We start from the raw sequence: 26,047 nt of genomic DNA on the forward strand, positions 1-26,047 counted from the left end.
AGCTCGAATCATTTCAAATTGATTTCTTGAACATGACAATGAGTTCACTGTACTAAAATGGCCCCCACAGTCACCAGATCTCAACCCAATAGAGCATCTTTGGGATGTGGTGGAACGGGAGCTTCGTGCCCTGGATGTGCATCCCTCAAATCTCCATCAACTGCAAGATGCTATCCTATCAATATGGGCCAACATTTCTGAAGAATGCTATCAGCCACGTAGAATTCAGGCAGTTCTGAAGGCAAAAGGGGGTCCAACACCGTATTAGTATGGTGTTCCTAATAATTCTTTAGGTGAGTGTATAATGCGACATATTGATGCGACAATAATTATAACATTTTGCAGGGTGCTCACATAGGTCTGCATATAGACTGGTAAACTGACCTTTGCAAGCCCTCTGTGAAATAATAGGATGAACCCACATCCTCTTCCTCTGCGGTTCCTCCTCAAGCATTTCTCTCCGTTCTCCAAAGCATCAGTACACCATCCAGTGCAAAAGCACATGGTCAGGATTTGATAACGGAAAGCGGACATCCTGCAAAGGAACGAACAAGTGCAAACACTCCACACACTAGATTATATCCTCACAAAATGGAGCTTTCCCAAACAGAAGAGCATGCTGTTTTTTTATGTGTTTCAAATGAACATGTGACTATAGAGGATGGTTGAGGTTTTTCATGTGCGTTAAAAACGCATGCCATCCGAAAAAACACTGAACGCAATCGCAGACAAAACTGAATTCATTTGCTAGCAAAATCTCAAGTTTTTTAACTAAGCGCATCCTGAATGTATCCTGAGCCAATCCGTCACGCTTGTGTGAAAGGGGCCTTACTGTGTCTGATACTTAGGCTTCATTCACACGAATGTTTGAACAGGTCCGCATCCTGCGTGCGGACCCATTAATTTCAAGGGGATGCGGACAGCAAACAATGTGCTGTCCACATCCCTGGTTTTCTTCTGCGGCCCCGCAAAATATAGAGCATGTCCTATTTTTGTCTGCAATCAAGAATAGGCATTTTCTATATAGTGCTAGCCATGTATGGTCTGCACTCACACGGCCAGTATCAGTGTTTTGGGGATCTACACTTTGCAAAACACTTACGGTCATGTGAATGTAGCCTTAGGGCTTGTTCACACGACCGTGTGAAGCCCGTGCTGTGGACCGCAAATTGCGTTCCGCAATGCACGGGCACCGACCGTGGCCCAGCCGCATGGGGATCGCAGACCCATTCACTTGAATAGGTCCGCGATCCATCTGATTCGCAAAAAGATAGAGCAAGTTCTATCTTTTTGTGGTGCGGAGGCACGGAACGGAACCCTAGGAAGCACTCAGTAGTGTTCTGTATCTCCGGATTTGCGGACCCATTGAAGTGAACGGGTCCACATCCGTGATGCGGAATTGCACACGGAACCGTGCCCCGTGTATTGCGGCTCACGTTTGTGTGTATGAGCCCTTAGTGTGATTAATAGTTCATAAATTCGTAATATTTTATTATAACGCTAAGCAAAGTGAATCACTCCACAGTCTGTGGAATTGCAAGAGAAAACTAGGCAACCCCTAGGGACCCTTGTACAGGGAGGAGATGTTATTGATATTCATTTATACGTATTAAAAATTGCCCCCTTAACTTTTTAGATTGACAAGATATTAACACTGGATGTTAATATTGCATATGAATATTCATTAATAATATTAGACATTAATATTAACCGACGTGTGAATAAAGCCTAAAGAATTCTCCATATGCCAACATGAAACAAACCACGGGGGCCCCATCTACACTACAGGTTCCATACAGGTTGCATGCCGTTCTAACACACCATCTTCTGTCTGAAAGGAATCCTTAATCCCTCATTTTTTATGGTGATTTGTTCTTTCATATTAGGTGTCGGCTCTTACATAAAGCAGAACCAGATGTACCACTGAGGACAGCGACTCCCATGATGAATCTGTCTGAAGCAGAGCAGAACAGTAGCGAATTGGGCAGAGCTGAGGGTTGATGTAATCACCTGCAGCTGCAATGTGGAGCCCCAGATGGGAAGTAGGAAGTGCAGCGCACAGGCTTCCTGTACAATTACATGCTGCACTCCCTGAGATGCCGCACACAAGCTGTGACGTGCTCTCAAAATAATGGCAACTTGCTTCCAATAGACGGAGGGCGGGATTTTACCTCAGTGCACACTGTGCACGGGAAGGTGGAGAGCAGGGCACGGAGGAGAAGGCTTCTTCGGTCATGGATTTGTAGACTCTTCCCAGGCTCCTCTGTGCGGAGAGGAGGGGGCGCAGCTGGCTGAGGACACCCTATTGCGTTTCTAAGGTAAGCGGGCTCCATGCAGATGTGCCTGGCAGACCAGTCACAGGCAACAGATGCAGGACTGTGACGGGCAGTGTGTGAGCAATATGACTTTTACTTCTGGTGTGTGACTAGAAGGATGCAGTGCTGGACGACGTAGCATGACAGCTGTGTGGTAGCTCTGCACTGTGCACATGTGTGCTAACCATTATACATCACGTATTGGGTTGTGTACTGCAATCCTCTACAGGGTATAGTTACCAGGGCTGGAATATCATGATATTGTACGTGGGTGCCTAGCTGAACCTCACCTTCTCCCTGGCATGGCTCAGCAATACTTTATCTGAAGAGACAAGTGGTATAAAACTTTAATGAATCCGTTGCCTGTAATGTGCCTCGAAAGCTATATTACTTTCTCTCTGTGTGTGTGTGTGTATATATATATATATATATAATATATATACTCCTTAACATTGAAATTCCAGCACCAAGAAGGACAGGCTGTAAGGTTATGCAAATCGCAGAAGTAGCAGGTGTCACTGATGGTCCTTCCCGACAATCTGCAGATTGCTAGCGGAGGAGACCAGTGTATTTACATGCAGTGATGTCTTCCACAGTATGGGGAGAAGTTATCGCTAATACTATCGCTCTTCCACATACGTCCTCGTTGTTTCCCTGCAGCAGATCGCGTTAAGGCTCCATTCACACGTCCGTATAATGGGTCCGCATCCGTTCAGCAAATTGCGGAACGGGTGCGGACCCATTCATATTCTATAGGGACGGAATGGGATGCGGACAGCACACTATGTGCTCTCCGCATCCACATTTCCGGAGCGCGCCCCCGATCTTCCGGTCTGTGGCTCCAGAAAAAAATAAAACATGTCCTATTCTTGTCCGCGGACGAGAATAGGCAGCTCTATGGGGGTGCTGGCCGGGTGTATCGCGGATCCACAATGCACTGCGGACGTCTGAATGGACCCTAACACAGCACAGCGTTTTGCTTGTTCATGAGGTAATCGGTGGTGCATTTACACCGCAAGGTCATCGCTACTGTAACGCTGGCTAGCAATGATCGTTTCAATTGTCGGCCCGTGTAAAGGGCTCATAAGATCTGCAGATGATCAAATTTTCAAGCACCTAACTCCAATCTGTGGCATGTCGGAGGGGTATAAAAACCAGATTGAACGCAACATCTTTGTAGCCACATGAAACTTCAAAAATCAGATCAAGTTGTGTGTGATGCCTCCTGTTCATCAATGTGCCAGTTATCATCACAATCGCAAACTGAAAGGGACAGAATCCTTGAACTGAGAGACCTTGGCTTTTCACTATGCACCTAGGCCTGAAGACCACGTGGGCAATTCCATGAAGAGGCCTTCACAACGTCACATTGGTCCTACTCCCGGCAATTATGTTGTGGGGTGGCTTTACTAGCCAGACCCCTCTAGCCTTCATTTTAGGTACACTGACAGCTCTGCATTTTTTCAATGAGACAACACCAGGCCCCATGTTGTTTGTGCTACTGGGAGCAGCCTGTGTGGTCTAAAAATGCTACCATGGCCTGCAGTGTCTCCAGACTTGTCTCCCATCGAGTAAATCTGAGACGTCATTGGTTGGCAATTGCAAAGGGAGCTGCCAGCAGCTGATCTTGATGATTTGCATGTCAAAGTGCATTCAGCATAGCAAAGCATTACTCTGACAACCATTATTAACCTAATTGATAACATGCCAAGAAGTCTAAGTAAATGGATATATGTGCATAGGGCTTATACTTGATACTGAATAAATTGAGATCTTTTGAATATTTTGTTTCCATTTTTATCATCATTTGCATATCATTAAACTCTATCGATCCTATGAGTTCCATAGTGCCACAACTTTTTCTGCTTGGTGTAGCAATTTCAATGCTGAGGAGTGTATATGTGTGTGTGTGTGTGTGTATATATTAGTATTTTTCTCTTTATAAGCTGCACCCCCCCCCAAATTGGGGGGGGGAAAGTCAGTGTGTCTCATGAAGCAAAAGTGCCAAAAATCAAGCTGGCCAGCAGTATTGCAGAAGCTTTTACTGAGGCCTCATGCACACGACTGTGCCGTTTCTTGCAGTCCGCAAACCGCGGATCTGCAAAAAGCGGAAGCCGTCCGTGTACCTTCCGCAATTTGCTGAACGGTCCGGAAGGCCCATTGTAGAAATGCCTTTTTTTTGTCTGCAAAATGGACAAGTATAGGACATGCTATATTATTTTTGCGGGGCCACGGAATGGTGCAACGGATGCGGACAGCACACGGAGTGCTGTCCACATCTTTTGCGGCCCCATTAAAGTTAATGGGTCCGCACCCGAGCTGCAAAAAATGCAGCTCTGATGCGGACCACAAAAACGGTTGTGTGCATGAGGCCTTTAGCCTGATCCTGTGATTTAGGCTAGGTCTACACGACGACATTTGCCGCACGACAAAAAGTCGCGTGACAGAGCGCAACAGTTGTCACGCGACATTTTGTTGCACCAATGTCGCGCGACAATTTTTATAATGGCAGTCTATGGTGTCGCACTGCAACATGCGACATGTTGCGACTGCGACGCGACAGTCGCAGAAAAATCCATCTTGAATGGATTTTCTGCGACTGTCGCGTCGCAGTCGCAGCATGTCGCATGTTGCAGTGCGACACCATAGACTGCCATTATAAAAATTGTCGCGCGACATTAGCGCAACAAATGTCGTCGTGTAGACCTAGCCTTAAATGTGGAGCGGGCGGCGGCAGTTAAACATTTTAATAAAGCTGAATGCCGCCAGCCCACACGTCCCTAATACGCAGCTCCCGCCTGGGTCCGCTACATAGAAGAGGAGGAGGAGAATAGAGCAGTTCTCCTTCTCTTCTGCACTGCTGTGTGCATGTACTGCTGATTGGTGGTGAGCACCTGCGGGAACTGTTGCTTACTCGCCTTACAGCCCGGCCATGAGCGCCGTTGCCACGAGCACCCCTGTAGTGTCACCTAAACTCCCTGGGTGAGCTCAGGGGACTTAAAAATTAACTATGTGTAAAATGTGACTCTAACCCCCTCATCCATAAGAATGAACCCGTGTATTGCAGAACATGGGTGTATTCTTAAGGATGTGGGGGGTTATAGTCACATTTAATAGAAACACGTGCCAATTACAGTACAGTACAGTCTCTGGACAGTGTTTCTATTAAATGTGACTATAACCCCCCTCATCCTTGTTCTTCAGTACATTGGTGCATTCTCCTGGGGTTTTATGCCCCAATTTTATCAGCTTAAATGTTGGTATGTATGGAAAATATGATATATATGTGGTCCAATAGAGGTGAACTTGACACCTAATTGTTTATACTGTAGAGGACACTGTGGCCTGCACTTGCCATTTAGTTGTTAGCGGATGACGGAAAATGATGCAGCGCCACCCGCTCACTAGTGTAGAGGAGAGCAGCTACACTTACACTCACTGCCCATACTGAAGCACTGTACAGGAATGTACAGTGTGATACCGAAGGCAGGAGGAAGCCATTTCATCCAAACTCCACTGTGCCCTAAACTCAGCAGTAAAGTGGAGAGCTGCTCCTGCTTTACCAGGCTGTGGCCAGCCATTTCTGCTGACTTTAGCACCCACATGCAGCACTGCACAGCGTGATGTTGGGAGTACAAAGCCGGGGAGGTGGTACACAATCAATTTCTGTGCACAGCAGCTCCTATTGCATTCAGTAGTTCACCTTTTAAGGGATGTGCAGCGTGATTCGGATCCTGGCCACTAACTAAAAATATTTGTCACCAGCTTTCATACTCTTACCCTAAATGAGCTTTTCAGCCCTGTGTTTATCCCCTCAGTAATAACCCCAGCAGCTACATCTGGGTTTGCCTTAGGCTAGAGGAAAGTGTTGTACTGGAGTAGAGAGGGAATGGCATATCCCACTACCAAAACCTACATGCCCTTCAATAAAAATCCAGGCCCATAAACCACTTTACAGAAAAATTTCTCAACAAACTACACTTTGCTGAAACTACCCAGCTTTCCTGGATTAATTTGACTCATCCATCTGAGCATTCTGGTTGACACAATGTTACTATATATATATATATATATATATATATATATATATATATATATATATATATATTACAGTACAGACCAAAAGTTTGGACACAGCTTCTCATTCAAGGAGTTTTCTATATTTTCATGACTATGAAAATTGTAGATTCACACTGAAGGCATCAAAACTATGAATTAACACATGTGGAATTATATACATAACAAAAAAGTGTGAAACAACTGAAAATATGTCATATTCTAGGTTCTTCAAAGTAGCCACCTTTTTGCTTTGATTACTGCTTTGCACACTGTTGGCATTCTCTTGATGAGCTTCAAGAGGTAGTCACCTGACATGGTTTTCACTTCACAGGTGTGCCCTGTCAGGTTTAATAAGTGGGATTTCTTGCCTTATAAATGGGGTTGGGACCATCAGTTGCGTTGTCGAGAAGTCAGGTGGATACACAGCTGATAGTCCTACTGAATAGACTGTTAGAATTTGTATTATGGCAAGAAAAAAGCAGCTAAGTAAAGAAAAACGAGTGGCCATCATTACTTTAAGAAATGAAGGTCAGTCAGTCCGAAAAATTGGGAAAACTTTGAAAGTGTCCCCAAGTGCAGTCACAAAAACCTAAGGAATGGACATTAGACCAGTGGAAATCTGTGCTTTGGTCTGATGAGTCTAATTTTGAGATCTTTGGTTCCAACCACCGTGTCTTTGTGCGACGCAGAAAAGGTAAACAGATGGACTCTACATGCTTGGTTTCCACCGTGAAGCATGGAGGTGGAGGTGTGATGGTGTGGGGGTGCTTTGCTGGTGACACTGTTGGGGATTTTTTCAAAATTGAAGGCATACTGAACCAGCATGGCTACCACAGCATCTTGCAGCGGCATGCTATTCCATCCGGTTTGCGTTTAGTTGGACTATCATTTATTTTTCAACAGGACAATGACCCCAAACACACCTCCAGGCTGTGTAAGGGCTATTTGACCATGAAGGAGAGTGATGGGGTGCTGCGCCAGATGACCTGGCCTCCACAGTCACCGGACCTTAGGGCTGCACGATATGGGAATCTTGTGCGATTGCGATAACGATATGCGATGCGATATTTTAAAGGAATTGTTCTAGAGGTCTATTTGCTTGGATTTTCCCATATGAGCCGCTGACGCGGCTGGGTATGACATAGTTATGGGGGATCTGTGGATGACGCTGTGTTGTGGGGGATCTGTGGATGACGCTGTGTTGTGGGGGATCTGTGGATGACGCTGTGTTGTGGGGGATCTGTGGAGGACGCTGTGTTGTGGGGGATCTGTGGAGGACGCTGTGTTGTGGGGGATCTGTGGAGGACGCTGTGTTGTGGAGGACACTTATGGGGGACCTGTGAATGGCACTGTTATATGGGATGTGTGGAGGACACATAGGGCCAGCTTAAGACATATAGCATCTTATGCTGGTCCCCCTCATGTGTCCTAAACTGGGCACATAACTGCCTTTTGCGTGTAAAGTGTTTTACTAGTGTGTGTGTGTGTGGGTGAAACAATCTCTCTCCTAACAGGTCTGGCCTCTGTACTCACTATGAATGCAATGCACTGCAGCGAGCTGGCCGGCGCGTGACTGACGTCACTTAGTAACGCTCCTGCTTCCTGAAGTGGGAGGAGCGTTACTAAGTGACGTCAGTCACGCGCCGGCCGGCCACCTCGCTGCCGCTCGCTGCAGAGCATTGCATTCATAGTGAGTACAGAGGCCGGACCTGTTAGGAGAGAGATTGTTTCACCCACACACACTAGTAAAACACTTTACACGCAAAAGGCAGTTATGTGCGCGGGGCCCCTTTTATATATAATCGCTGCATTTTCCGGTCGGCCATATCGCATTTGCAGATTATCGCGATTCGATTATTTTTTTCGATTTATCGTGCAGCCCTACCGGACCTGAACCCAATCGAGATGGTTTGGGGTGAGCTGGACCGCAGAGTGAAGGCAAAAGGGCCAACAAGTGCTAAGCATCTCTGGGAACTCCTTCAAGACTGTTGGAAGACCATTTCAGGTGACTACCTCTGGAAGCTCATCAAGAGAATGCCAAGAGTGTGCAAAGCAGTAATGAAAGCAAAAGGTGGCTACTTTAAAGAACCTAGAATATGACATATTTTCAGATGTTTCACACTTTTTTGTTATGTATATAATTCCACATGTGTTAATTCATAGTTTTGATGCCTTCAGGGTGAATATTAAATTTTCATAGCCATGAAAATAAAGAAAACTCTTTGAATGAGAAGGTGTGTCCAAACTTTTGGTCTGTACTGTGTGTGTGTATGTGTATATATATATATATTTTTTTTAATCTGGAAACAAATGGTTTGTTCCAATAACTACCTGAGAATCGGAGAGCGTAAATTGTGCATGTGTAGACAGCATGTCTAAAGGCCCATTTACACAGGCTGACTGAGCAGGCAATTACTGTGAACAAACCATTTGTTCCCGATAATTGCATGCTTGTCAAAGAAGGTGAGAGTTACATTTATATGCAACAATGTAACCGAAGAGGTTGTCTGGTTTCAAGAGGAATCCGAACAACACTGAGATATGCCCACAATGGAGAACAAATCATCACTTGCCTAGCAGATTTCGAGCAGCCGCTCCAGTTCTCCGGGAATGCTCTGTTTACACTGCTGCAGTGGTGGCATAGCATCTACAAAACGTGACAGCTGCAGCCAATCAATGGCTGCAGAACTTTGGCAGACATATGGAATCTGCTATGTAAGTGATAATCTCTTCTTTTTTGCAGGCACAACCCAAGAGTTGTCTGGTTTCCCCTTGAAATTTGGCAACCCCTTTAAGCTTATACCATATACAGTAAATCAGCCCCATAATTTTACCCCATGGATAAATAATCTTTATGTTAAAAACAGGAGACCTCCAGAAAGTTTAACCTTTCATTAACAGTTTGATCCATAGGAAGAACAAAGCCCTTTATGGCGATTATAGCTTAGGCTGAGTTCACATCTGCACGGGAAACTCCGTCCGTGGCCTCCATTACAAATTTAATAAAAAAAAGACTAACAAAAACATACTACATGCAGAACTTAAAAAAAAAAGGATTCTGAACCAGTCTGAATGTTTTACAAGCTTTTCTGATGACTTTTTTGTTTAGTAAAGCCTATGGGGAAACGCACAGAGCATGATACATTTAAAAAAAAAAAAAGGCATTGTCACAAAAAGTGAGGACAACACCACAAAAAATGCACTGTTTGTGGCACATTTTATATTTCTCTGTTAACTTACAGCAAAAAAATAAAAAAAAATCTGTAGAAATTCCACATAACATGCTGCATTTTTCCAAAAATGGCTTTATGTGAAACTACCCTCACGTAAAAAATATCCTCCCTGCTCCCTCGTGGCAGTCAATTAATTTTCTTGAATCAGATCATTCATTCACATTCCTAAGGTCGGTGTCAGACGGCCATACGCAGTCAGGGAAAAATGGTCTATGTGTTAGCCACATCTCCTGCCGGATCAACTGCGGTTAATATGGACTGAACTTACAGCATGATAGTTATTTATGATGCTGTCAGTTCCTGCCTGACCGCAGGGCTACTGTATTGTACTCACCTCATCGTGTTCAAAGGGGACTCACCCCTTTGATCGGGTCACTGGGTTTCCCAGTGACCTGAATAGATACTACTGGAGCGTTTTGCAGTCAGCCCTGAGAAACTACATGGGATCCCATGGCTGTCTGTTCAGTAAGGGCTCATGCACATGACCGTATGCCCTCTCAGACATACGGTCTGTGAGCGGGCCATATGTCCGGGAACGGCATACATTGTGAGCACGGGAGACAACAGCATCATAGGTTACTATGATACTGTGCGCATCGGGCTGCCCGTGGGGCTATTGGCCCTCACTCATATGAGTGAGGGACAATAGTCCCGCGGGCGGCCTGATGCGCATAGTAAGCTATGATGCTGCGCGCTCCCGTGCGCATAATGTATGCCACTCCGGGACATATGGCCTACTACATAGGGCATACGGTCATGTGCATGAGCCCTAAGCCTGCTGTTAGGGCACACAAGAATTGCCTTTACAGCAGCCTACTTCATAGAGCATAACGTATTATCATACAGGAGTATAATATAAGTTTGAAATAAAGTTAGAAAATAGTAATCCTATAATGGGATTTTAAAGATAATGCTATAAATAATTTAATAAAAACTGAAACCCCAAAAAAGAAAAAAAACACACCATTATTTTGTATAAAAAAAACTTTTATTGTGCTCACATTAAATGAAAATAAAAAAACTTAACATATTAGGTTTTTGTATGACCATAGTAGCCTAAAGACTTAATTTCAAGATAAAAAAAGGTCAAAAATAGTTTATTCTATATTTTCACAGCAACAAAATTATAAAAATGTATATGTACCCCCGAACAATACATGAATAAAACAAGGCCTCTGGTAGCCATGTCAATAAAAGTTATGGCTGCTGAAATGCAAAGAAGGAAAAAATGATGCTGGCCTTTTCAGACATTAAGGGGTTAAGAACAGATAAAGCTTCTCTTATTTCTTATTATTCGAATCCACTCCTGGTTTTGACTTAAAAAAACTGCAGCAAAAAATAAACAAACAACTGAATGTGTGGCAGCATCCTAATTCAGCAGCATTAAGGCTGAGTTCACACGAGCGTGTCCGGATGCGTTGCTGCAAACCCGCGCGAGTAGGTACCCAATTGCAGTCAGTTTTGACTGCGATTGCGTTCCGTTGTTCAGTTTTTATCGCGCGGGTGCAATGCGTTTTGCACACACGTGATAAAAAACTGACTGTGGTACCCAGACCCGAACTTCTTCACAGAAGTTCAGGTTTGGGTTCGGTGTTGTGTAGATGTTGTTATTTTCCCTTATAACATGGTTATAAGGGAAAATAATAGCATTCTTTAATACAGAATGCTTAGTAGTTGGTCAATTGAGGGTTAAAAAAATAAAATTAAAAAAAAATTAACTCACCTTCTCCTCTTGATCGCGTAGCTGCCAGTCTCTTCTTACTACTTTAATCATGAGCTGAAGGACCTGTGGTGACATCATATCTGGTCCATCACCACGGTAATGGATCATGTGATTGGACCATGTGATCTGATTGCGGATGCTTGCGATTTTTCACTCAGCCCCATTCACTTCTATGGGGCCTGCTGCGATTTTCACGCAACGCATAATTGATGTGTGAAAATCACCGCTCATGTGCACAGCTCCATAGAAATGAATGGGTCCAGATTTAGTGTGGGTGCAATGCGGTGTGTGAACTCAGCCTAAATCCCCTTCACGCAGTGTTTGGTCAGTGATTTTTCATCAGTAATTGTGAGCAATAACCAGTTGTCGGTTAAAAACGCAGAACTGGGCACATTTTGGCTAACAATCCCTGATGGAAATGCTGTGGCCCAGGAGGAGCAGAGGATCAGAGTAGTAGTGGCTCTGGCTACAACAGTTATTAACATAAATCACAGTGGCAGCCCTCACCTTGATGCTCCCTAGGGCCCGGCAGTTACAGGAGGGCATACCCTTTCTTCCCTCAGGGCACACCTTGATGATAGGGCTGCTGCTTGATGGTAGTTGGGGTGCCTTGCTATTATGCCGTTAGTAAGGGTGCAAGGCAGAAGATGTAGGTGCTGCAGTTGGCAAATGGTGCTGGAAGTTGCAAGGCAGAAGATGTAGGTGCTGCAGTTGGCAAATGGTGCTGGAAGTTGCAAGGCAGGAGATGTAGGTGCTGCAGTTGGCAAATGGTGCTGGGATCGGTAACCAAACTAGTTGTAAAACTGTGCTAAATCGTAGCATGTATAGATAAGCAATAATGAGGGTTGTACTACTCCTTCCCTCTAGCTTTCCAAAGTCTTTCTCTGCGGAATCCAAGGCTAGCAATAAGGTTCTTGCAAACCTGTCGATTAATTCCCTGGCTGATTGATAATTAAAGGGGTTGTGCATGAATAGAGGGTTTTGGCACCCTTCACCCACTTGGCTAAACCTGTACATGGAGGTTAACTTACCTGCTTCCTGATGCTGGCTCTCTGCTACTTCTTCTCCTGGAGCCATGCTCTACTGGACTCCCTTGCTGTAAACATTTGGTTTGACATTGCCTGCAGCCAATCCACTGGCTACGGCGTTAACCGGCTGCCCTTACATTATGACAAATGGTCACATCACAGAAGGGGGGGATCCGGTCACCGCCGCGGCCACTGATTGGTTGCAGACGATGTCAAACCGGGTGTTTACAGGGAGGGACTGCAGCGGAGCATCGCAGGCCAGGAGACGAATGAGTGTGGAGCGAGCTCTGGGAAGCAGATAACTAAGTTTCCCTTTACAGGCTGGCCATGTTGGGGGGGGGGGCTAGCCAGGATGTGGAAAAGTGTGGAAGGGTGTATTAGCAATGTCCCTCTCACTGCAGTAAAGTCTTTATCAGCCTTAAACAGCAAATAAGTAAAAAAAAAAAAAAACTACCATGGATATCCCTATTACCAATACTTAGTGTATCAATGAATATTGTGGCTAAATAAAGGGGTCCACAATTCACTGCAAAAAATGCACTAAAATGATACGCAACTGACAATACTAGCTAATTCCTCAGGCCGATGTTAAAAGCTGAGAACTTCCAGTCAGGAACATATCGGAGCCCCTCATGCACCACGTCACGGTGTCTCAGCACGCGTGGGGTCCTACCACTAAAATGCCCGTGGTGTGTGAACAGGGTCTGAACAGTGCAATTAACTCACAGCCAGGCTCTCACATGTCTCCATAGTGATATCACCAATGCACTGTGAGGTAAAATAAAGCTGTGAGCCGCACCCACAACAGACCATATGACACAGAAGCCACCAGGTGCAAAAGAATGTTACCAACAATATAAAGTGGCACATTCCATACACATAAGGACAAAAACTCACTGAAAAAAGTGGCCTAAACGGGTAAAAATGCTCCAAACCCAGACACTGTAGCGTGCCTATAACCAGGGGAGCAATTCCTCCTCATGCGGTTCGCATACAACGGCAATCCCCAGTAAAAAAATGCATACATATAAATAAAGGGGTCCAGCTATATAGGTAACCCGGTACAAGCTCCCGAGTGTACAAAACAACTAAGACAAAAAAATTGGAGCTCACAAAGTACCTATATAAAAGGTTTTATATTTTATTGAAGCATAGTATATAACCGGGGTAGGCAACCTCCGGCACTCCAGCTGTTGTGAAACTACAACTCCCAGTATGCATACTTGCCCTGCTCTTGTAAAAACTCTCATAGAAATGAATGGAGCATGCTGGGAATTGTAGTTTCACAACAGCTGGAGTGCCGAAGGTTGCTGATCCCTGGTATATAACAATATATGCCATTAAAAAGGGGGAAGTGACAGAACAGACACCATCCCGGCAGTACACACACCGCAGAAATATATCAAATTGGGAAATAAATAGAAATCTAAATTGCATATATATTAATTGATATGCCATAGAAGTAAAAGATAGCGGTAGGGTGAGTCAATAATTGTGAGAGTCATTAAAGGGAACCTGTCACCGGGATTTTGTGTATAGAGCTGAGGGCATGGGTTGCTAGATGGCCGCTAGCACATCCACAATACCCAGTCCCCATAGCTCTGTGTGCTTTTATTGTGGGGAAAAAAACGATTTGATACATATGCAAATTAACCTGAGATGAGTCCTGTCCCTGACTCATCTCACATACAGGACTCATCTCGGGTTAATTTGCATATGTATCAAATCGTTTTTTTAAAGCAATAAAAGCACACAGAGCTATGGGGACTGGGTATTGTGGATGTGCTAGCGGCCATCTAGCAGCTCATGTCCTCAGCTCTATAGACAAAATCCCGGTGACAGGTTCCCTTTAACAATACATAGTATAAGGATATTGGCAAACTAATAGTATATACGGAGCAATCCTGCAAAAATCTTAGCCAAAACTCCAGGAAGACAATAGCAAAAACAAGACTCGCCCAAACAAAGTGTGTACAAACCACATACCACACAAGCAACATTGTGCTGTGTGTTCTAGCTCATTCTTATCATTACTAGCAGCAAGTTGTGATAGAGTAGGTCTTCTATGGGATGAACCAGACATGCTAGCCTTCACTTTCCTGCACGTATCAATGAATCTTGGGTGACATGACCTTGTTGTGGTTGACTGGTTTCCCTTTGTTGGACCACTGCATATCAGGAACACTCCAAGACCAATGGTTTACTTCTTGCCTAAAATATCTCACCTGCTGATAGGTGCTATTGTTACAAGGTAATCAATGTTATTCACCTGTCAGTGGTTTTAACGTTACGGCAGATTGAAGTATAATTTCAAGTTTTAGAGTGTATACAATAAAAGATTAAGGGGGTCATTTATTAAGACCCATAGCTGGCGGTGGATCGCTGAAGTTATGTAGCAGCGCCGGCTTCTACATAATTGCGGCGTATCCAGCGGCGCTTCTAAATGTAAGACCGCTAGGTTGGCTTACATTTAGACCATTTTCTGCGCGTAAAACAGGCATAGAAAATGATGAATGAGATGGGCCTGCCGGCCATTCCCTGTCCACGCCTACTTTTTCAGACCTGGCGTGAGCGGGGAACAGTCATAGATCTGTGCCTGAAATACACTTAATATAGTCGTATTTCAGATTAATAAATGACCCCCTAAGTCTCAAAGGTAATAGTGGGTATGACCATCTGCAATGCCATTTCTGTTCTATTATAGGCTAAATAGATAATGCTGACATGAAATGTGCTATGGCTTGATAATATAGCTGCTCCTTTCATAAACCTGTATGTAATATGTAATTGTTTTGTACTAATTTCTGAGAGAGTTCCTATTTCATTCGCATTTTTCTTTGAGGCTGGGGCTTAAGGTTCATATTACAGTCCTTTCATATTGCAATCCATCGCCGATTTGCTCCAAAAAACACTTTTATACCATATGGTAATTAGGTTATGAAGGTGCCCAGGAGCTGCGTTCATGCGGCCGGTGCCCAGGCCCCTCTGCGCTTTGCTTACCAACCCCCTCCTCTTTCATCCCTCTGGCCCGCCCTTGTTTAATCTGATTACCTCCTCCTCTCCATCTGAAATCCCGTGCCTCCGCCACCTGGATCGGGTTGCGCAGGCTGCCGCATGCACATTGATAGTCCCTGTTCCTCTGCCATTAATGGGCAATGCAGTGCGCACGTGCCGGGAATATGTGGAGCGGCGAGGACGCGGGATTTCAGACAGAGAGAAGGAGGTAATCAGATTAAACAAGGGCAGGCCGGAGGGGTGAAAGAGGGGTTTGGTAAGCAAAGCGCCAAGGAGCCTGGTCCCCGTCCGCATGAACGCCGCCCCTGGGCAGCTTCAGAACCTAATTACCATATGGTATAAAAGTGTTTTTTGGAGCAAATCAGCGATGGACTGCAATATGAAAGGTACCATAGTGGTCTGTAATGGTCATATTTGGTGAAAGACTCCCTTTAAATACATATGTGATTATAAAATGAATGGCGCACTTAGGTCTATGAGCGTTATCTCGAATCTTTATAGACACAGGATAAATATAGTCTTATGCTGGGTTTACACGACCCAATTATCAAGAATGAATGCTCCTATGATTGCTTGTTAACAATGCTCGGCCCAGGTGTCGCAGATCACCCCATGAATGAGTGAAACCCTCGTTCGTCAGGTAAAACCATCCTTATTTCAGACAGCTAAATTATCCTTTTTGGGCTGCAAATCGATATTATTTTTTTATTTTTTTTCACGTTTCCCCGGAGTACCCCTTTTAATGTGTAGCAGTGCTTTGCACATGAATCTGTCTTGCTTAGCTGGAGTCACAGTTACTCACCAGGCTTGCCTTGACATGAATGCTCGCTAGGATGCCAGAATACAGATGAGCTGATCTATATTCAGCAGCTTCTCAATACCCGGTGAGGAACAGACTCTGTCAGTCATGTGCACTTGCTTTTTATATTTCTTTGGATTTCAGTTTTTTTTATTCTATGTCATTCGATGGAAAAGTCTGTGGATATGTCATGGGCATATGCTGCATATGTAAACTGCAAGTACTGCATTTATAGTCTGAACGCTTGGACAGGACTACTCCTGAATTTAAGATTGGTCATCAGTAATTCTGACGTCAGAATGATGGTAGTTATGTTTTATTTATGTACAGAGATATTGCCATTTTTCGGTTTTGGTTGCAGCATCTATTTTTCAAATATGACAACAAGAAGATTATCAGTCTTTTATGTATTTACTTGTTGCTTACATAGCACCTACATATTTTATGGTGCTGCAGGGAGTTTGTCACCATTCACATCTGTCCCTGTCCCTAGTGGTCTCATAACATAACATAATTTTCTATATCAGAACACACACACTAGGGCCAACTGACCTATCATTATGGTTCTACTGAACCCTATGGTGTTGTAAGTTTGGTCAGTAGATCCATGGTTGGCATTGGCATAACAACCCTAGTAGGGACTCTGGTGCTGGGGGTGCCAGTGTTACAGCCTCTAAAACATATTCTGAGGTCGGTCTGGGGTCGGTCCCTGGCCTCCATGTAGAAGTGACTGTGCATGTTCCTTCATTCTTCGTTGTAGTGAATGGAGTCATGGAAATCTCAGATCTTTTGAATCGCCCATCTGCTGCCAGGACAGTTTTCTTACCCTTGACAAACCTGTATCTCCTGGTGAGGTCTCTGGTAGGATGTACAGGGGGGGGGGGATTACATCAAAGGGGCTGTCCCACCATAGCAACGTATTAACTACGTCAGGACAGGTGGCAAGTGATCACAGGTAGTCCTATCCCTAGAATCCACACTGATGATGAGAAAAGGAGTCACATGTCCCCTATCTTACATTTCCTAGCTTATCTTTACCTTTGGATAGATGGCCGGTTCTTCAAACACTTTTCAAGTCTTTAGGGAGTTTTCGATTCTTGATGTGGATGTGTGGGTATACGTGTCAGTTTGTAATGTGAGCTGCGAGTTTACATTGATTCTTTTTCTTTACAGGAGGAAATGTGTGTAATATAAAAAAAACTCATAACTTTTTTTATGAAAATAGGCTTGCTGGTTTACTCTTCTGAAAAAAATATAGCTAGACGTGTAGAGGTACATCAGATTCCGATTATAGAGTGAGAGTGTTGTTTCCTAGGTGCTTTACTCATTACGTATTAGTACTGTATGTCTGTCTTACTTTCAGTTTTTCATACACTAAAGGGGTTTTCCGTAGGATAGGCCATTAATATCTGAATGGTGCAGCTAAAACATTAGGTCACTGGCTGCAGTCCGGGGAAGAAGACGGAGCAGATGTGCTGAATTGGAGGGGATTTGGGGAGGTAACTATACATTTTTTTTTATTTTATCAGTCCCACAGCAGTTTTCTGAAATTAAAAATTACTTCAACAACCACATCAAGCTCAGACCCATTCATGTGTATGGAATTTACCAGCATTATTTCCAGGTTAGTCTGTACCTGACAGACCCACAAGTGTACAGGGTGTACAGCAGTGTACCTGGGTAAACAATGAAGGTGTACTGTGCTGCGGCAAATGTACTTATTTGATCGTCCAGCTCGCTGGGAGTTGGACCTGACTGATTGGATATCAATGGACCAACCTAAGGCTAGTCCATTAGTGTTACAGTTCCAGAAATCACAACATTCTTCCACCACTAGGGGGAGCTTAGTAGCTTGCTGTATACTGTGCTTTTGAATTCAGTGTGAAAACATTATACAGTAGGTGCCTAAGCTCCCTTTTGTGGTAGCAGAATTTTAAAATTTAACTCTGTATGACTATACAGGGGTTTAAAGGGGTTGTGCCACTAATATACTGTAAATGTATCCCACCCAACAGATATTGTAAGAGTTAGTGAGGGGCTACAGTACTTGATGAAAATACACTTTTGAGTGAAAAGTAGTTCATGGCTATTCCTTTACTTCATTATATGTTTATACAGGGGTTTTGGAGCTCTGTAATAGAAAAAGAATTATGGACCCATTAGACTTATATAAGGGTAGACATTTACTTAGAGGGGGTTTTCTGGGAATTAAATCCTCAGAATAGGTCATGAATATCCGATCAACAGGTATCCGTCTCCTGGCACCCCGTCTGATCAGCTTTTTGAAGAGGCTGCAGCACTTGAAAGAATACTGCGGCGTCTTCTTAGTATGCCTAGCACAGCGCAGTACATTGTATAGTTGCTGTGCTTGGTATGGCAGCTCTGTCCCATTCAATTACATGGGACTGAGCTGCACAAAGGCCATGTGACTGGTCAAGGAAGAGGTCGCAGAGGTCCCTTCCAACAGCTGGTGGTGGTGGGGGTTGGACCCTCACCGAATTTATATTGATAACTTATCCTGAAGATAGGCAATCAATATTTAAATCCTACACAACCCATTTTAAGGTTATTGGCTTAGCTCTTGGAAGCTTCACTTTCTGCTTTTACGTACTGCTTTCCTGACTTTCCTTGAGTCAAATGCATGTAAAGCACACAGTAACTTACGGGATCATTGATACCAGTCTGCCGAGCCTCAGATAATGTGTTGTATAGACTCCTTCTTAGCATCACATGATTGATTGAAACGTAAGGTATTTTTTTGTTATCCTCACCTAGAAATCACACCTCTGGTGTAACATCATGAGACCAACAGACAAACCCATCCCTCAATTGTCAGATGATTGATTCCCACGATGGAATGCAGAAATGTTACAAAAGAAGATCACGTCTTAGTAAGATGATGACTTCAATCAGCCTTCTGAATTATTTTGTATTACTGTATGCAAGAATGAACATCTTACCTAACCATATAAAGAAGGTCGTTTGGAAATGTTGCCCATAAAATAGAATCTTGTTCAAGACAAAAGTCTTCTGAATATTTTTGGGGAGATTGATCTTCTCTATGTGCCAGAAAAATGGAGTAAAAAAGAGTTACAGACACCAGGGTTGATTCTTTTTAAATGGCATTTGCACAAAAATTTTACACCGCCCTCGCCATTTTTTTTTGAAAGGGAGGCGTAGCGTGGACAGGGCCATCGGCCCAAGCACATTCGCCCTCATTTATGTCAGTTTTCTGGCGTAAATGACTAAGATCTATGACCGCTATGAACTGGCTTAGATAAAATTCTAGGCATACGGACTGCTGGAGCATGCGCCTAATTTATGATGAGGCAAACACATCCAAATAAATTTAGCGCATCCTCTGTGGCACAAGGTATATCAAGACCAGTGATACATTTCCCCCATTTTTTTCCAGCCATACTCCGAATGTTCCTTGACGTTTTCGTGTTGATTTCTATGCATCTGTATTTAGTTATGATGCATGATTATTTGTACTTATTATGATCTGTTCAGAGCTTTGGTCATAAGCGTAGAACTGAAAAGATCAGAGAATGCATGTTGTTTTTAATGTAAAAGACATGGAAATAAGTTACAAAGTGTTTGGCCTACATCAGTGTCTACCTCCTAATGTGGTCCATGTGCTTTTTATGGACAAATAAAGTTGTTTTCATTAAACGCTTCCTCTTGTGTCAACTACACATCTTAGTGCTAAGTAGTACAGTCATTTTGTTAACTGGGTTAATGCCGACCATGTTGGTATTTTGTATTCATGATCTGACTTCAAAGTAAGAATTCAGTTGTGAAAGGTAATTGCCTCCTGAGAATGTGTAAGCACGTATTAAAGACAATGTATATTCCCATGTTATATACTGCTATCATTAATAACTGTAGAAGAATGACACTATATCACAATGTAGCTTACAGTAATATCAGTTTGGAATTACTAGAAATTTGAACTTTCTCAATAGGTTTTATCATTGACTTCTGTGGACTCTCTTTGGACAGACACTTGTAAATAGGCTGATTCCCATTATCCCTACGCAGTGAAAATTTAGGCTCTTGCAATTGGATAGACCATATTCCTAAAACTTTACATAATTATCTCAATTATTCCATGTTTCTTCCAGTACAAAGTGGTAAAGATGTTGACTGCTTAAGACAAGCATGGCTACCACTGGTAAAATCTGTCATCATGCCATGAGGAGTGGCAATTCAGCTCCTGGAGAACTGGCTCTGGAACCTCTGATTATGTGCAAGCTGTGCCTCTGTGAACATCCTCTTGATATGATGACCACCCTGCGAGAATGCAGCTGTATCTTCTGCACAATGGTAAGAAGTTTGATATTATGGGAAAATACAACATAACTTTCTACCTTATCAAATTTAAAAAAGGTATATTAGAATCTAACAATCCGAACACAAATTATGACGTGGTCTGGGGTTTCGAATTAATTTAGGAATCTGGTCTCTGAATTAATGTTGGGGTCTTGTGTCTGGTCTTGGGTCTTAGTTAATTTAGGTTTGTCTGTGAATTAATATAGGTATGACCCACTTGTCACAGTTCTAACGCCGCTCCATCTCTTCTTCCCATGCTGTTCCTCACTGCTCGAGGCAAGTCATTGCTGAACAACCTGGATTTACCATCACCTTTCCTATCCGGAAGCTCTGGACAGAGCCTCTCAGCAGCGTCTAATGCCGGCCAGTACCTGAAGATGACATGACTATGGGCATATTTAAACTCAGATTTTGCCCATTAAAGCAACCTGAATATAGTTTTTTTTCATGAATTTAGTTAAACAGGTTATCTAAAATCATACCACAGCCCCCCATGCACCAGGCCCCTCAGAGGGAATATACTTACCCTGCTCCCTGCACTGCTCTTAGTCGCTGCACCGCCACTCCTGCTTCTCCCTGTACACTGATGAAAACATCCGGTGTCGGGGGGAGTAGCCAATGGCAGATGGGACGAGCCTCCCTAGCATGGTGGGTGACGCTAGGGAGGCTTGTCCACGCCTGCCATTGGCTGCTCCCCCCCCGACACCGGATGTTTTCAGCCGTGTACAGGAAGAAGCAGGAGCGGTGCAGGGACCAGGAGTGGCGCCCGAAGCGGGGTAAGTATATTACCTGTGAGGGGCCCGGCACATGGGAGGGCTGTTGTATGATGTTGGATATCCCTTTAACTAGCCTTTTTGGCTGTCTCCAACACTACTGTTAACCGAATTTGACCCCTACCGCTCCCTTGCATTAACCCTTGGACTTCTGCCTGTTAGTTGTGGTCCCACTGTTCAGTTATATTTTATCCTGGTCCTCTCTATACTCTAGGGCAGTGATGGCCAACTTCCGGCACTCCAACTGTGGTGAAACTACGACTCCCAGCATGCGTTATTCAATTTGCTGGAGTTCTGAGAACAGCTAAGCAAGTGTACATGTTGGGAGTCGTAGTTTTATCACAGCTGGAGTTCCGGAGGATAGCCATCACAACTCTAGGGTGAAGAACTCATAATCCCTTAGACTTTAGCCTGAGTCAATCAGATTACAGCTTAGAGGATCGACCGCTGCACCAGCAGCGGAACATGGGGCCTGAATTTATTTTGGAGTCTGGCTGGGGAAATTTGCATTAGGTAGCCTAGAAGAAAACAATAAAGAATACTTTAACAGTCACTGAAGTTTATAACTTTCTATAACTTTCTTTTGAGTTACAAATGAACAATTGTCTGGATAAAGATTGTTGTCAGTTACTGCTCTGATAAAGAGGTGCTTTCTGGTTGAGATACATTCATTTTCTTCTACATGCTTCCTCAAACCTTCAGCAGGATGGCAGCTTCTGAATCTTAGTGTGTTCAGTAAATTACTATGCATACCCCATATAATTTTCAGCGTATGAATCAAATCTATTTAGTCCAGCATGTGTGAAAGGTGGACAGAATGAATAGTCCTTTATGTATGTGTTATTTTTGTGTTTTTTATAGCATCCTAAGAGAGTGCACAAAATGACATACTTATATATTAGCAGAGCAGAACTAGACCATACAGTTGTATACATTTTAGGCAGGATCATTTTCTCATATATAGCTCAATGTGCCCTTTACCCGGGCTTCCCTGGTGTCATTAAGTGGATCAAATATAATGTTACGGGGAAACCAAATAGTAGTTTATAGAAAACCAGGTGTAGTAGAGCTAAAAGTAGAAACACTATATTCAGTAGTGTCAGCAAATATGGTTTTTATAGGTATAGGTCCATGTCCTTACCGGCATTATGACTGCCACCACATGGCCTCTTGATGAGCGCATATGGTCTTTTTTTTTCAAGCTTATAACCATGGGTGAAAGAGAAATAAAACATAATCGGAGGCAGATTATGAGCCGTTGGATAATCGAGCAGGGAAGACAGTAAGAAATTCAGTTCCTCCCAGCTTCCCCGTAGCCTGGCCAACCTAGGCTAATTTATGACAGCCTGTGTGTTTTCTTTTCATAGGGCTCATTCATTCATGCATATGGGCAGCATGGTGGCTCAATGGTTAGCACTGGTGCCTTGCAGCACTGGGGTCTTAAGTTTGAATCTGACCAAGGACAACATCTGCATGGAGTTTGTATGTTCTCCCTGTGCTTGCGTAGTGGTACTCCGGTTTCCTCCCACACTCCAAAGACATACTGATGAACTTAGATTGTGAGGCCCATTGGAGACAGCTTAATGCTAATGTCTAAAAAGCGCTTTGGAATATAGCTGCGCTATATAAGTGCATAAAATAAGTAAATAAATTCAGGTGCAGATCTGCAAAATACAGATACTGGTCGTGCGCTTTCCACATTTTGCAGAACGGAACAGCCAACCCAGTTGCGGACAAGAATAGTTCTATCTTTTTTGCGGGGCCACAGAACTGACATACAGATGAGTACAGCACACGGTGGGCTGTCTGCATCTTTTGCGACCTGATTGCAATAAATGGGTCCACATTTGTTCCGCAAAACTGAGGTACAAATGCGGACACAAATATACGGTCGTCTGAATGAGCCCTAAGTGAAATACAAGCTGTTAAATACACAGGGCATTGCCAAGTTCTGTCTTGGTAGATAAGTTAACAAAGTCCTATAAAGTCTCTGGGCCCATTTACATGGCCTGACTATGACATTTTGATAGGGCTGAGCTGTCCATTAGGAGAAAGATCTATTATATAAAACACATATATACTACACAAGATGTCAGTGTATTAACCCTAAGCAAAATCATTAGTCTAGAATTCAGTCCCAGGGAATGGAGACTGGTATACTTCCGTCACCATACAATAATTGTTTGCACTCTTTGCTCTTATATTCCGCATCTTCATTTTCTTCTTTTATTTTTGCTATAATGAAGGTCATGTGTAATTAGCACAAAGGCCAGGATTCATAAAAAATGCTCATCTATGGTAAAGTGCCTGAGAGGCCACTTGAATGAAAGAATAGACTTGAGTACTGTGTATAAGAAGACCAGAGTCGTGATTATTCAACAATGGTTGGTAGGAATAGTCCTTGAATATAATAATCGCATGTTAAATGAATTAATGATTTTATTTTTAAATAAAAAAAGTTTAGTGATTTTAAAACATCCATAAATGTTCTTGATTGGCAATCAGTCTACAGAAAAGGCTAATTTCAACACTATGGGGGAACATGTGCAGGTGTACAAAAGTTGCACATTTTGGTGGTAGAGCTGTTTTGCACCAAAAATTGTGACTTATTGCCATTTTACACCACGTTAACCAATTTTAAAAAGTGTTGTGAAAGTGAGCATAGTTTAGTATCATAAGGTCGATTTGGAAGAGCAGATAATCATTACGATTCGATTGCAAGCTATGGAAGATGGACGAGAATCGTGGCATGTATTTGTTTCTAACGATTGAGCGATCTGACCAAAAACGCTCGTTCAACGTCTATAAAATTATTGATGTGACAATCATCGTTTGTCGTTAATGAATTGCCTTATGTAAATGTGCAATGTGCACATTCTTGACAATAGAGAGCCCTGTGTAGGCAGGCGTATCAACGATTATACGATCGAAAAAAAAAAAAAAATTTTTACACAATGATCCTATCATTTAAAGGGCTTCTGTCACCCCACAACAGTCATTTTTTTTATTATAGCGCGATATATGAGAATATAATGTTGTCACTTACTTTCATGCGGTCGTTTCTTGAGAAAACGAAGTTTTATAATATGCAAATCCGGTCTCTACCAGCAAGTAGGGCGTCTACTTGCTGGTAGCCGCCGCAGAAAACCGCCCCCTCGTCGTGTTGATTGACAGGGCCAGCCGTGATCTCCTCCTCCGGCCGGCCCTGTCAGTATTTCAAAAATCGCGCGCCTCTGTTCATTCGGCGCAGGCGCTCTGAGATGAGGAGGCTCGTCTCCTCAGAACTCCCTCAGTGCGCCTGCGCCGATGACGTCTTCTCTTTCGGTGATGTCATCGGCGCAGACACACTGAGGGAGTTCTGAGGAGACGAGCCTCCTCATCTCAGAGCGCCTGCGCCGAATGAACAGAGGCGCGCGATTTTTGAAATGCCGACAGGGCTGGCCGGAGGAGGAGATCACGGCTGGCCCTGTCAATCAACACGACGAGGGGGCGGTTTTCTACGGCGGCTACCAGCAAGTAGACGCCCTACTTGCTGGTAGAGACCGGATTTGCATATTATAAAACTTTGTTTTCTCAAGAAATGGCCGCATGAAAGTAAGTGACAACATTATATTCTCATATATCGCGCTATAATGAATGTAACTAGCCCAAAAAAAAAAATAATGACTGTTGTGGGGTGACAGAAGCCCTTTAAATGCTAGTTGTCTGCTAGAACGTTCGGTTGGTAGTCGCTTGTGTTGGTGGTCGCTTAAACAATTATCTGCTCGTCTAAATCCACATTTAATTTCCAGGACAGATTTATCATTGCAACTTTTTAAAAGAGCCGCAAATCACGCCTGTAGTGGTGGCATAGGAAAAGTGCATTTCTAGACATTTTTAATATGCACCAAATTTAGCAAAAATCATGTAACTTTTGATAAATGTGTGCTCTCCGGTATGAGAACGCAACCAAACAAAACGGAATGCATTTTGGAGCAATCCTTTTTGTTCAGTTACGTTTTGTCCCCATTGACAATAAATGGGGACCAAACGTAAGCGGTTTTTTTTCCTATGACGGATCTCAATACTGGAAAATAGAAACGCTAATCGGAAAGTAGCCTAAGGTTTCATGTTGCAGTTTATCGGAGTTAACTGTAATTCCCAGTCTAGGTCTGTATGTATGAAAGAGAAATGTGATATGTACAGCATTTTATGCTGGGCATACATATCAAAGTCCTTCTGTTCAATAAGTGGGTCAAACAACAGGATATACCTCTGCCTGCCAAAAATTGTTTTACATCGTTTGATATAGGAGATCATCAGTCCTCCAACTACATTTTCTTTTATGTCATGTTGTGAACCTTTAGATGTTTGTGTTCTGGTTATAGATCAATAACCTTCACATAGACAGCATGTGTGATCTCACTACGAAAATGATGCTGGCCCTGCAATCTCTGTGGGTCTGACTTAAAGGGGTTTTCCAGGATTTTAATGTTGAAGACCTATCCTCAGGACATTGCAGTAGTGAGCAGGTGTGATTACAAGCCTTCCCATTCACTTCAATGGGACGGCTGGTTCCTATACACTTGAATAAGAACGAGCCGTCCCATTGAAATGAATAGGAAGGCTTGTAATTACACCTGCTCGCCACTGCGATGTCCTGAGGATTGGTCTTCAGTATTAAAATCCTAAACAATGGAGGGAAGGCTGCGCTCATACGGAGCACGGCCTTCTCTTCAACTAGTTGATCGGCAGGGGTGCCAGGAGTCGGACCACCGCCAATCTGAT

General features: G+C 43.4%; 1 protein-coding gene across 1 annotated transcript in view; it reads left to right on the top strand.

The window, feature by feature from the left end:
* The first annotated feature begins 2,043 nt into the window (after positions 1-2,043).
* Positions 2,044-26,047, top strand: part of RNF144B (ring finger protein 144B) — a 62,184-nt gene continuing 38,180 nt past the window's right edge. Inside the window, exons 1-2 of the mRNA XM_044294717.1 lie at positions 2,044-2,318; positions 20,300-20,501. Coding sequence (XP_044150652.1) covers positions 20,337-20,501 — 165 coding nt within the window. The 5' untranslated portion in view covers positions 2,044-2,318; positions 20,300-20,336. The remainder of the gene's footprint in view (positions 2,319-20,299; positions 20,502-26,047) is intronic.

This window comes from Bufo gargarizans, chromosome 5 (genome assembly GCF_014858855.1).
Source record: "Bufo gargarizans isolate SCDJY-AF-19 chromosome 5, ASM1485885v1, whole genome shotgun sequence".
Lineage (NCBI taxonomy): Eukaryota > Metazoa > Chordata > Amphibia > Anura > Bufonidae > Bufo > Bufo gargarizans.